This window comes from Aricia agestis, chromosome 3 (genome assembly GCF_905147365.1).
Source record: "Aricia agestis chromosome 3, ilAriAges1.1, whole genome shotgun sequence".
Taxonomy (NCBI): Eukaryota; Metazoa; Arthropoda; class Insecta; order Lepidoptera; family Lycaenidae; genus Aricia; species Aricia agestis.
Genome location: NC_056408.1, coordinates 12,073,887 through 12,087,959, shown reverse-complemented (window position 1 = coordinate 12,087,959; position 14,073 = coordinate 12,073,887). Strand labels below are relative to the sequence as shown.

The following is a 14,073-nucleotide window of genomic DNA, read 5'->3' as shown; positions in this document are numbered from 1 at the left end:
ATAAATAGTGGGTAGTGTTGTACATAATATTATCACTAGTGACTTAACATACAAGTCATTTTCAATTTTTATTACTCCGCCTAGGACTACCTAGCTCTAGACAACTGACTTACTTGGAGTAATGGTAACGTAAACAAGGTTTAAGACTCCATAGACGAGAAGGCGTTGCTATACTTCTATCCATCTACTATCATATTTTTTGTAAACAAGCTTTTTATAGCAGCTAAATTGGGTACCCGTACTGTTGTTTTAGAAGTATGCACTACATATTTAAACTCAAGTGGCCAAAGCAGTTCTCACTTGAAAGATCCAAACTTATAGTCTGTCAAAAAAGTGAAGAAACTAAAAAGTGGTAACATCGAAGTGTCATCCCTTTCAAATTGATGTAAGGGATGAAAAAAGGAAGGGAAGGAAAAAGGGATGACACTACGATGTTGCCACTTTTTAATTTCTTCATTTTGTTGACAGACTATATCATACAGTACACACTTGGATCTTACATTTTTGTTTACAGTTATTTAAAAATACTGTTACACGAGGTAAGATATAGTGAAAAAGCTTGTGATTTGTATCATTTAATTGCCCTAAAATGTACAATACAGATACTGACATTCCCAAACAGCATAAGTATTAAGTCGATGACAACACACGCATTGCGTTTTGACTGGCTTCAAATATCATCAAAGACTTTCAACAGTTACACTGCGAGACTATTCATAACATGATTTTCGGTCAACAGTCTACAAACATAGGTGTAGGAATAATCAAAGTTTTCATACAATGTTTTATTTGCAGATATATACTACATAATTAAATAAATTGCATGCCCAATGATGTGACGGCATACCGTAACACTTAAAACACATGTCCTTTGCACCACTATGAGGGTGAGGTTTCACACATTGATTCCATGGCCTTTCACTCCAGATATTATACACTGAAACCTCGTAGGATGGCAGTAGTAGTGTTCTTAACAATAAATAGCTTAGAAAGCGAACAACAGCAGGAAGGCCATCATAAGACAGAACAGACCCATAGCCTCAGACAGGGCGAAACCTAAGATGGCGTATGAGAAAAGTTGCTGTTTGAGAGATGGGTTCCTGGCGTAGCCGATGATGAGGGAGCCGAAAACTGTTCCGATACCAGCACCTGTAAAACAAAATATCAAGTCAAGTTATTATCGCCTTAAAATAAATTGTATGAAGTTTTTTGAGTTGTATACTTATTTTATTATATAGTATTTTTATAAACCTATTATTTGGGGCTACATTAAAAAAACTAGGCCTTTACATCCGTTGTGGATGATTTATACAGTATTTTTCAGAGCGAAGTAACCACTCCTCAAATATTGTAGTGCCTGGGACAAGATTTTTAAATGTCCGTATGGTTGCCCAAGCGCATATGGCATTCTCGCATCATAGTCGGCCTAGTCCAGAGGAAAGAACTAGTCAATACGTCTGGGACCAACTATGTGCGGGTTTCCTCACGATGTTTTCCTTCACCGTACGAGCCGTCCGTATTATGTACTTGAGATCAGAAAATGTCTCATAGGTACACGCCTCCACCCGGGTTCGAACCTGCACTCTCTAAGAGTGCGAACCGAAGGTCTACCCATTAGGCCACGGACGCTCTTCGGACACGGGCTACATTAACTCTAAATGAAATTAGTAAACTCTATTACAGCATGCCTGTGAAACTGACATGCCAGCTAAAGTGTTAGAAAGATCATTAAATTATAATCAAATTATTTAACAACTAATAAAACAATAATATGAAACATACATCCACATTCACATACTATAATAGGACAACACAATTGGAACTCACCCATTAGTTTAGTATTAGTTTCATGCAAGCAAGACGGTACATTGAATGTGACACTTAAATTAAAAAGCAAATAGCATTAGAAAAGCAATCATCAAACAGAAAAGGCCCATAGCTTCAGACAGTGCAAATCCGAGAATTGCATATGAGAAAAGTTGTTGTTTCAATGATGGGTTACGTGAATAACCAATGATCAAGCATCCAAACACGACACCAATTCCAATACCTGCAAGTTATTGTGTTAACATTATTTAAAAAACATTTTTTACTGTTATGTGAAATACCATCATCACATTAGGTTATGTAACATGAGGATGAAAATTTGCACAAAAATGTTTTGTGTGCCAACTTTGTACTAAGAATTTAGTGCAGCACTTTGCTATGCGCTTTAGCACTGTGTAGCATCTAGCTTAGTTTAAGTCACCAAAGCACAATAAAGGAAACAAACACGCAAAAACAGTGAGATTAGTCTAAACTGTGCCTTTGGTTTCATTAGAATGTACTTTAAACTGCCAATAACTAAACTGTTTAGGTTAATTTCAGATTCAATACAATGTTATTTCCTCATTCTTTGTTTTAATGAAAGATGTCATTTGACAAATGACTAGCACATACAAGCATTCCTGAAATCTGAACTAGGGTTCAGTGAGAAACCAGGGGCACAATTTGGGTTAGTGCTTAGGTATTATACAATCATGCAGCAAGTGAACAGGCAAGGATTATTATATAATAGAATAATTACCAGATCCAGCTACTCCTACTGTCGCCGCACCAGCGCCGATGAATTTAGCAGCTGAGTCGATATCCTTAGTGACTGAGGTGGTCTGGAACGATCGGACAGCTGAGAACTGTGCTGGGGCCGCAGGCACGATCTGTGTCTGTGAGGGCACTGCTGCCAGTGGCCTGACGATGGCGGCATTGCTGAAGATCTGAAATGTAAGTGTTAATAATTAAATTATGGCAAAGTTATTAAAGTTACAAATGCAATTATGTCAATAAAAAATGAATTGAAAATAAAGTGCAAATAGTTTGGCTGTTACATAACGAGGCTTCGTTAAGTTGAGACCTACTCCATTGGAAGTAACCTAGTGATTTATGAATGTGATAGGTGAATGAAAACCTAATAATGTCACCAATAGATATTCCAATGTCAAGGCAAAGGTTCATTGCATAAGAGGTTTTATTACATGTTATGACTAAAGTTGCAATTTTTATGAATAAGTACATTAGATTTATTCATAAAACCTCCTAAGATAACCAATAAAATATTACAAGTTGAGTACTTACAGCAGACCTGGCTGCAGGGGCAATCAATCTAGCGGCGGACAGCATTTTAATGTTGATTGGGTGCGGCGATTAACAACTGCAAGAAATAGGAGAGAAGTGTTGTTTTAATACGGCAGCCAAGAGAACTTACGGTATAGTAAGACTTGTCAGTTTGACCGCAGAGCGTTACGTAATTATTAGGGCTACGTAACAAGGGGACGATACAAGAGACTATGTCAAAATAACAATGTATTGTACCCAAATTATGACTGGGTGCCCACAAAATGAGCGAATAGTAACATAAATATAGAGGTTTTCTTCATATATAGCGGTAGAAAATGGCCGATTGTAGGAGCTATCTTGCAAAGTTAATTTCTATGATAACTTACAATATCACTAGTAAATATTATCACCGATTATCACTGGGACCTTCCGTCAGCACAATATATCACTCTTTACTGTAATAAAATTTCAGATTTCAGCACTTTTTCACGATTAGAATTCACAATCCTATGACACTTACCAAAGAACACCGAGAAGGAGGAGACCGGCCTTTGGAATGTTCAATTTTTGAGTGACCGATCTGAAACAGAGTATAAATCGAGTGTCGTCATTGGTCGACTTGCGCAGTGCGCGAAATTTCCGCCAAGAACAGCCAACTATTGATTGCATAGGGTGTATGACATAAACACAAATCACTTTTTATTAAAAAAAATAGTTTTATTCACAAGATTACTAGTGCATTAATTTAAAAATTAATTAAATTATTTTAAAATAGCTTTCACAAAAGTATTTTAGGCAACTAATGGATAAAATATCTTTTAAAATACAGGAAGAAAAAAACTCAATCGTTAGTACCGTTTCCAATTTGACTAGTATATTATCCACCGTTCGACATGGCCGTCTTCATGATAAACATCTGTAAATATAATGGCTGTGGGATAACTTTTCCTCGACTACCAGATTTAATTGAACACATTGAAGATGTCCACATTGGTAAATATTGATTTCTTTTTCATACATTACCTGATTTCTTGCATCTAAAAGTGGACAATTATACAATGACCCTCCCATATACGTCTTATCAGTATCCATAGTGCCAACATTGAAACTTAAAAATGTTTTATTTTAGCATGAAATTTAAAATAACTCTGTATTTTATTAATATTAAATATTTTAATTCTATTCAAACATATTAGTAAACCACTAGAATAAATTCACTGTATTCTTTGATGTCCCGAAATGGAAATTCTTTAAATGTTATTTTGATAATATTTTGTAAACATTGATCAGCTGTTTATTGCTGGGGCATGAACATAGTCAATGCTGGGTTATTCTGAGAGTTATGCTGAGAGTTATTTTATTTATATATAGCCCTAACTTCATAATATTTTTTTTTATTATTAGTGAATTATTATTACGCTCTTCTTATCAAGTTACATTTAGATGGGCCCAGCTAGCAGGGGTGTGAGTTTTCAACTTCTCACCCTGGCCTGAGTAGGTACTATCCACAGATTTTTTTTTAAACTTAAACTTTGTTATTTTTTCTGAGATATTGTTTTAAAATTATTATAGGTAAGTACGGATACAGTATTAGAGTATTTCACAATATTATGTAAAGATTGTAGGTTCACAAAATTATTTTATTTTATACTTTACAAATTACAATACACCTTTACAATGTATATTAATATATTATACATACTTACTTAATAGATAAGAAAAATATTGCAATGTCCTTGTCTGGTACATTAAAAAATTATAAGATGGAGGACAGCAATATTGTTGATATGTATTATATTTTAGGGTGCCTTTATTTTCAACAATCCAGAAAGTCTAAATGTAGGTTAGGTTAGGTTGGAACGTAGACCACAACACCCAGAATAAAGAGCCCCGCGTAGCGGGGCTCCGTCGACTTTCTTTTGCCAGAAATAGTCATGCGCCATCATAACAATACTAGTTCTGATGTTTACAGATTATAACGCGACTGTAAAAAAAAAACGGCCTCAAAATCGCTGGTGGTGCGATACGGAATATTTACTAATATAATAATATACTTTAACAACAAAATATAATCTTTTTGTATGTATAATTAATAATTATGTTTACACAATGGTATATGTATGTGGCATTAGTAAGAAAAGAAGCGACTGTAATAACTAATAACATTGTACTAACATTATTATAATAATAACATGATAACATTATAAAATACACTATACTAAAAATAGGCTTATTTTCAGTACAGTGTACTGGAGTCAAATAATAAGTATGTTCAGCTTTGTACACGTCATGTACAGTCGGAACCTAGCTGTCAACTGAATGCAGGCGAATGTGTAAACAGTAAGTTCGTATTCGCTATTCGTGCCCTTTGATTCGCGCCCGAAAAACCGCTTCCCGCGCGAATGCCACGAATCGCGAGGCGAAGTGTGAGGCGAATAGCGAGCGAACTGTTTCCACATTCGTGTTCGTTATTCGCCTCGCGATTCGCGCTAATGTATAAATGCGGTATTACACACAATGTTTTGGAGATCGTGACGTCACACTCTGTGATGTCTGTTTGCGATCACGTGAAATTACTGATTAATTAATATTATTGGTACATTTTAATTCAAACAATTTATTATATGATAATCAATACGGATTTACTAAGGGTCGATCCACAACGGATGCTGGTTTAGGTCTTCTTTGTAGTACATTTCAAGCTTGGGAGGAGTCGCAGGACGCTCTTTGCGTCTTTTGCGACCTCTCCAAAGCCTTCGATTGTGTGGATCATGCTACATTGATCAGGAAATTGCGCCACTATGGCATAACGGACTCAGCTCTTAGCCTTTTGACTTCTTACCTTATAAACAGGACTCAAAGGGTTGAAGTAAACGGAAACAGGTCCAATGGAACCAAAATAGAATTAGATGTCCACAGGGATCTATTTTAGGCCCACTTTTTTTTCTCATCTATATAAATGACTTACCTTACCTTGTTAAAGGAAAATGATAATGAGATAGTACTTTTTGCTGATGACACTTCACTTATTTTTAAAGTGAAGCGACAACAGTCAAATTACGACGAGGTAAACAGTACTTTCTCAAAAATAGTACATTGGTTTAATGCTAATAACTTACTTTTAAATTCCAGTAAAACTAAATGTGTAAAGTTCACTTTGCCCAATGTTAGGCAAGTCCAAACCAATGTACTATTGAATGATGAGAAGATGAATTTGGTAGACACCACTGTATTCTTAGGTATAAGTTATAACACTTGATAGTAAATTACAGTGGGGTCCTCATATTGTTAATCTTGCAGGTATGCTCAGTTCTGAGGCATTTGCAGTCAGAAAAATCAGAGAAACTTGGCACGATTAGTATATTTTAGTTATTTTCATAGTAGAATGTCATATGGAATCCTTTTATGGGGAAACGCTGCCGACATTAATACAATATTTGTACTGCAGAAGCGAGTCACGCTCTATTTATAAAATGTCTTCTTTTGAATCTCTGAGAGATAAATTTAAAGAAATTGGTATTCTAACTGTTGCTTCTCAATACATTTTGGATAATGTAATATAAGTTACAAAAAATATAAGTAAATTTAAAGCTAAAAGTGACATTCATTGTAGGAACACCAGAAATAAGCACAAGCTGGATTTGCCGATGATCAGACTTAGTAAAGTTAGTAAATCGTTTAAAGGTCAATGTATACGCCTGTACAATAAAATCCCAGAAAATGTTCAAAATCTTTCGATTAATAAATTAAAAAAAAAGTAGTCAAAGAACGTTTGTGTGCCAAAGCCAATAAGGTCAATGATTTCATAAACGATGGCACATCTTGGGAGTAGGATGGCTGCTTGCAAGGCTACTTCTACATTATTATATTATGACTTACAATTATGTATGGATGTTGACATTGTATAATTTTAAGTTACAATTGTAAATTTTATTTTAAAAAGATTAATTTTTTTCTCACTTTTTTGGTAAAAAGTGGGACCCCGTGCGAGTTTCTAATTTTTTATTCTTTATAAACACCTAGTTTAAAAAAAATCTGATTTGCCCTCCCTGGCCCAGAATCTGCGTAATTTGCCCCCCCCCCTGGTCCAGAACCTGGGTAATTTGCCTCCCCCCTGGCCCAGAACCTGGGTACGCCCATGTCTACACCCCTATTGCAAAAATTGGTATTAATTTTTATTTATTTGAATTTGTCTCCACACAGATTATGATCCAGCCGTAATAGAACAGAAGGAAGCATCACAGCCAGCATGTATACCTCTGAGCTACGTATTGAAGTTCTTCACAGAGGCTTCGCGACGGGAACTGCAGAGTCTACCTCCTGTGGATGTGCGCAGGCGGCTCGTGTCCGCACCCAAGACACCATCAGTGCGAAGCAGTTCCCCAACAGGTTATTGCTATTAGATTAAGGATATGTACGTTGATGACATTTTTTGCTAACTGTATGAACTTTGGCTTAAAAGCATGAAGAATAATATGGATAAATTGCAACAATGGACACTTAATGAACACAATATTCTAAACAAAGCTTATGTGCTTGTTGAGGGATTAACAGTTAACAAGTAAAATTAAAATAAGTTACTTATATACTTATTTATTTTAAATACATATTTACTGCCAAATGTTAGATTTGACTAAAAGTAGCTAACATAGCTGAGAAATAATATAAGCAACTTAAAAAAGTGCTTTTTACAAAAGTAGATAATAAACAAGCATAATATGGATCACCCGATGGCAAATGATTATGGTTGCTCATAGACAATATCCTCATTAATCGATTTACGAATTCGTTGCAAACCTTTCAAATGGGTATTAACTATTAACTATTATCTTGAAGGTTTGTAGGTGGTCTAGACATAATATGGCAGGCAGCGCAGGCCAAAGTGGAAAATAATATGCTAAATGTCCTTAATTTTAATGTGAGTTGGCTTAAAAGCGTTTGCGACGCTATTCCAGGAAGTGAAGTAGATGAAGACGAGATGATGAGCCCGTCCGAGGACAGCAACGACTCGTGGACCACCGTTGAAGAGTACAGCTCTGAGTTCATACTGCGCTATGGAGTCAAGTAAGCATTCTATTTATTTAGATTGCTTCTTCATTACTTCGAATGTGATAAAGATATTATCCATACTAACATTACAATTAATGCAAAAGTTTGTCCGTCTGACTGTTTGCTCTTTAGGCTCAATTTGTTGAAAGGTATGGAAATACTTTGAGACATATCACATAGGATACTTTTCATTTCGGAAAAATGTACGGTTCTCGCGCTATAAACGAATTTTGGTGCAACGGAGTTGCGGGCGTCATCTAAAATTATGTAAGAAGAGATTGTCCTTATTAAGTCATTGGATGATTCATACATAAATGAGTATTGTAATGACTAATGACCTATGCTATGACGCACATATTAAATCTGTGATCAGAATATTATCTTCTAAACAATTTAATGCACATATTTATTAAGTACTAGACGTTCCACGCGGCTTCGCCTGCGTAAATTCGAAATTTCGCGGACAAATTAGTATAGCCCACAAAAAATAGCCTATGATCCTTCACGTGGTCTACTTTTTATCTGTGCGAAATAACATGAATTCACGCGATAAGTCCATTCAAATAATTTTTCCAGTTTTTTCCACATTTTCCTGTTTCTTTGCTCCTATTAGTCTTAGGGCCTATTTAGGCTATTCACCACTTAACTTGACAAATCAAGTATGGGGAGTCTGCCAAAGAATATATATAGCCTATTCGGCACTTTATCAGAAAGTGGTGTAACAGGCCCTTAGCATGATAATCTATAATATAAAAATGAGTCGCTGAATGTGTTGCTAAGCGCAAAACTCGAGAACTGCTGAACGGATTGGGCTAATTTTAGTCATAAAATATTCGTAGAACCCCAGGGAAGGTTTTTAAGTGACACGAAGTTTACCGGGACAGCTAGTCTATAATATAAAAATGAGTCGCTGAATGTGTTGCTAAGCGCAAAACTCGAGAACGGCTGAACGGATTGGGCTGATTTTAGTCTTGAAATATTCGTAGAAGTCCAGGGAAGGTTTTAAAGTGACCTGTGACACGAAGTTCATCGGGACAGCTAGTAATATATATGTCGCAGTCGACTGGTTAAAAAAGCCATTCAATCAAACAGCTAGAACTTCAAAACTTGTTCAGTCAAAAATCTCTTTGACTGAACAACGCCATTGAATCACACTGCTATACGTCGTTTAGCCGACTTGTTGACTGCAACGTTCAACACTACAGCTAGATGACGCTTAGCTAACTGGTTAAATGGTAAATTAACTAAGGTGAGTGGTGACCATTAGTTTAGTGCTACTATTCACTGACCTCCATTATACAAGTACGCTGGACTTATGATACCCAGCTGTTTTTTGTGCCTATTTGAAGCGGAATCAACGCCCCCAATGCGGGGAGAGAGAACTAAATCTGACGTTAGTTTGACGTTTAAAAGTCGCCATATTGGCGCTGATAGCAGTAGTGGGAGTACTTGGAACTTACGTGTTATGCATAATGCAAACGTGTAGACCGATTTTGATCTAGGTTCTTATGAAGTTTCTTAATTTATTAAGGGCGGATTCGACCAAACTGGAGTAAAATTTTACTCGAGTATAACTGTCTCCTAATCTAAGAGTAAGCTGGTTTTGCGTTTTTCCAACTTCTAATCCAAGAATGAGGTAATTACACGGGAGTAAATATTTACACGGGCTATTTTGGTGGAGTAAATATTAAACTGAGAATAGTTGCACAACAGGGTTCAACTGTCACGACTCACGGTCGGTGTCATTGTGAATAGTTCACAATGACACCGACCGTGACATTTTATTTCATACTCTTTGAGTAACTTGGTAAAATCCAAACGATAATACCCTAGAGTAAATTAAAGGAGTAAAATTATTCTCATGATAGTTATACTCGTGTATCTTCAAGTTTGGTCGAATCGGGCCTAAGTATGCGTAATTTTTTGTATTCTTTGTACGACTGACCTTTATGTCATTGGCAATAGGATCTTTTTGCAGGTAAAATGACTCTAACCGGGCTAGGCAATATTTTCTTACAGTAAAGTCTATAATATGACTATATATTTTTTTAGAATGAACGCGAGCGCAGCGTCCGGCGCGCTGGGTCCAGCGGCGCAGGAGAAGCCGTTCGCGTGCCCCGTGCCCGGCTGCAAGAAGCGCTACAAAAACGTCAACGGCATCAAATACCACTCCAAGAACGGACACAAGAAGGACGGCAAGTGAGTACTAATCTGCAGTGTGTAACAAAAATAAGTGATAATACTTTAGGGTGTGTACGTGTTCCTTGTAGAGAGTTCACTGTGAAAGTAGCAGCGCTGAAAGACGAATTTTTTTGTTTACTTCTGTATGGGCAAGGTCCCGAGCGGCGAGCGTCACGAGTTTCCCCATACAAAAGTGAAGAAAATTTTTGGTCTTTCAGTGCTGCTACTTTCACAGTGAACTCGCTACAAGGAACACGTACACACCTTAAAGTATTATCACTTATTTTTGTTACACCTGTATACTTATTGCGTGTCTTTCTTACGCCGGCTTGCCCACACGTATCACATCCACACCACACCGTAGCGACACAATGTGGTTATCTGTATCACACACGCTGTTGATAATTATTGCAAAATGGTGCGTGTGAATAGCCCTATTCATTCTCAATACAAAGTATACGCCCGACCACGTGGTGTGGTTGTGGCTATAGTGTTGTTGTGGTACGTGTGGAACAGCCCTTAAACAGATTAACAAATTTTTATGTACATGTATATGTCTACCCATAAGGGCTACTGGCGCCTGTGTGCAAAATAAGGATTTTGGCGCCCCTAAAGATGGCGATTTGGCGCCCCTAGAGGATGGCGCCCGTGTGCATTGCACACATTGCACATATGGTAGCAGGGGCCCTGTCTACCAGAATCTCATGGCAAATTTGGATGCGAGATTTTAAAAAAATATCCTTAATCATTGGATATTTTTTTACATTTGCATGTATTACACACATAATCAGCTGCTATGAGGATAAAAAGTATCAAACGTTTTGCTCCAATTTCCCCAGTATTGGTAGCGTCAATTTCTTTTTTTCTTTTTTTGCCAACAGATTCTGTTAGAACTATAGTTTGTTTTCCGAAAAAAAAATCGGTTGAATAGAGCTGGAAATCAAATATACGGCAGCACTTTACTTCTTTTTTTCTGCGACAAAAATGCTCTATTTCTGCTCCTTTCAACAATATAAGGGACTTCAGTTTTTAAGTGCTCTATTTAATTCCTTTTTATTACTAAGTACGTAACTTAAAATGCGCCAATAATTCTTAATTTCCAGAATCAAAAAGTCTTACAAATGTCAATGCGGTAAGAGTTACAAAACGGCACAGGGTCTCAAAAGTCACTCGATCACCCACCACATAAGTCAAAACGCAGTCCCAGCATCGGAGCCCAGTAGGCCCAACATTCAGAAGATGCCGGGTCTGGTCGTCACAGCATCTCCCGCCAGTCGCCCAGTCAACATCATGGAGGCCATCGACACTAGCAAACTAGTCCGTATATACGACAGCATAAATACTAAAGATCTCCCCTCATTCACTATACCCAAGCATAACCTGACAAACCTGAATATTATCACTAGTCAAAACGGGGGCATTCGCCACTCGGTGCTGTTGACACCGAATTCGTCCCCCGCTTCCAGCCCGCTAGACAAGACCAAATGCGAGAGACTACCCAAAATAACTCTACCCCACGACTATGACATATCGATGACTAACGAACGCAGATGCTAAACACGAAATTGTCTGACTTTTTTTCAGAACAAATAACGACTAGTCTTAAGTCATATTAGAAAGTGGATTTTACTTTTTTGAAACGAAAAATGCGATATATCTATTTACATAGGATTCCAGATTTTGATCACATTAATTCTTTATTTTAAGTAAGGTTCTGTTTTAGATGAGTCAAAGATTTTCGTTAGGTGATTTTATTTAAATGATTTAGTTAATTAGATGTTGGGTGTAGCTAAAGTGAACAGATAAGTTTAATATTATATTGATGCCTGGTTTTGGAGATCTTTTGACTCGAGTTTATCTTTTAACTTAACGCTTTTGATTGGCTAACGAGTAACGCCGATACTAACCAATCAAATAATAATAATAATAAATTAGCTTTATATCAGGCTCAGATCAAAGGCATAGTCCCTCTCTCAGAATATATTATTTTAGTCTGAGCTCTAGAGTTTGTAGTTTAGAATTTTAGACACTAATATGTAGGTATTGTATACGACCGAATACTTCTATACCTTGTTTTTTCTTACATAAAGTGCCCACAATTATTTATGAACAATGTGGTATAAGTATAGTTTTTTTAATTTATTACAATTTTTATATTTATTACTATTTCTGTTCTGACATTACAATTTTAATTTTTATATTTATGCAAGAAAAAACTCGATGTAGTACTTAATACAATACAGTTCCTATTTTACTACTGTACTTGACAGCTGACTATAATATATTTGTGTTACCGCGTGGCGAATTGAACTCCAAGCTTTATTTGAAAGACAATGTTAAAGTAAGTTTTGTTATTTTATGCGTAGGTTTTGTGTTCATTTGAACTTACTATAAAAATCTTAGTAGTTAAGATTTAAGCTTAGGGCTTGTTTCACCACTTCCTGATAAGTGACGAATAGGCTATCCACCAATTAACGTGACAGATCAAGTATGAAGAATCTGTCAAAAAAGTTGTGTATAGCCTATTCGGCACTTTACGAAAGTGGTGAAACATGGCCTTAGTGTCTCAAAGTATAAACTTAAATAAGTAGCTGATTGTACTTAATGTGAGTTTATCGATGGTTCATCCCAAAGCGTAGAGGCGTTTTAAATTAATGTAAATGAAAATTTTCATATATTCGTTACAAATTATTGTTGTACAAATATTTAATGATTATTATATTTATAATGTTTAAAGTATTACATAATTTATATAATTCTTCATAATTTTTGTTTAGAGTTTAGACGAAAGTTGTTTTTGTTTTTTGTTACTTTGTTTTGCATGCAAAAGAATATATATATAATATTTATTTAACTTATTCAATTTCTGTTTCTTTATTGTAGATGTTTGTTGTGATTTAATTATGTTCCATTGTGATATTTGTCAGTAACGAGTAATGACAGACGAGCCTTGTAACGAAAAAGTCGCTTGTACTGGTCGACAAGGCTGTTTATGAACGTGGCGAGAAAAGGAACTAACGCTTTTATCATACAAAAACGTAATTTTTGACAGTTCTCTTTTACCAGCAGCGCACATTGACTGACATTGACACATTCAATTAAAGCCTTGTCGAACTGTAATATTTATTTTAGTCTTGCTTTTACCACAGACTAACAACAGTATATTCTTAAACGGATAAACAACTCAACAAAATCTTGCTATTGCTAACTATTAAAAAGTAATTTTAAAGTTCATGAGAAAACCATGATTGATTTGCCATAATTGTCCCAGTGTCGTAAAAAGTAAGATGTTACTATTATAGTTGAGCATATATTCTGTCTTTATTTTGGTTTTGTATTTTAAGACACTGTCCTCCACACTATTAAAACTATTTAAATACTACTATACAGTCACTGACCTCCATTATACAAGTACGCTGGACATATTATCACTTTGAAATGACAGCTATTTTTTGTGCCTATTTGAAGCGGAATCAGCGCCCCCCAATGCGGGGGAAGAGAACTAAATCTGACGTAAAAATGACGTCTGAATGTCGCCATATTGGCGCTTATAGAAGTAGTGAGAGTACTTGAAACTAATACTAGTGATGACAACCAATAACGATTAAGCGGCCATTTGCAAGTTACGTCAGATTTAGTTCTCTTCCCCCGCATTAGGGCGCTGATTCCGTTTCAAATAGTCACAAAAAGCAGGTGGGTATAATAAGTCCAGCGTACATTTGTATAATGGATGTCAGTGCATACAGTGCC

At 36.1% G+C, this 14,073-nt stretch overlaps 2 protein-coding genes across 3 annotated transcripts; one reads left to right on the top strand and one right to left on the bottom strand.

Moving 5' to 3' along the window:
* Window positions 1-562: 562 nt before the first annotated feature.
* Window positions 563-3,761, bottom strand: LOC121725424 (ATP synthase lipid-binding protein, mitochondrial). 2 transcript variants are annotated; one of them, XM_042112406.1, is made up of 4 exons: window positions 3,614-3,761; window positions 3,112-3,187; window positions 2,567-2,753; window positions 563-1,149 (listed from the first exon to the last, which is right to left on the bottom strand). In XM_042112406.1, the coding sequence occupies exons 2-4, from the start codon at window positions 3,154-3,156 to the stop codon at window positions 986-988; spliced, it is 396 nt and encodes a 131-aa protein (XP_041968340.1). In that variant the 5' UTR covers window positions 3,157-3,187; window positions 3,614-3,761; the 3' UTR covers window positions 563-985. The 2 variants fall into 2 exon arrangements, with proteins under 2 accessions (XP_041968340.1, XP_041968341.1); XM_042112407.1 differs by having other exon boundaries at window positions 3,480-3,619.
* Window positions 3,762-3,906: 145 nt separating this feature from the next.
* On the top strand, window positions 3,907-12,708 carry LOC121725417 (juxtaposed with another zinc finger protein 1). Its single transcript, XM_042112391.1, has 5 exons — window positions 3,907-4,086; window positions 7,297-7,482; window positions 8,049-8,157; window positions 10,195-10,341; window positions 11,427-12,708. The coding sequence occupies exons 1-5, from the start codon at window positions 3,987-3,989 to the stop codon at window positions 11,878-11,880; spliced, it is 996 nt and encodes a 331-aa protein (XP_041968325.1). The 5' UTR covers window positions 3,907-3,986; the 3' UTR covers window positions 11,881-12,708.
* The last annotated feature ends 1,365 nt before the right edge of the window (window positions 12,709-14,073 follow it).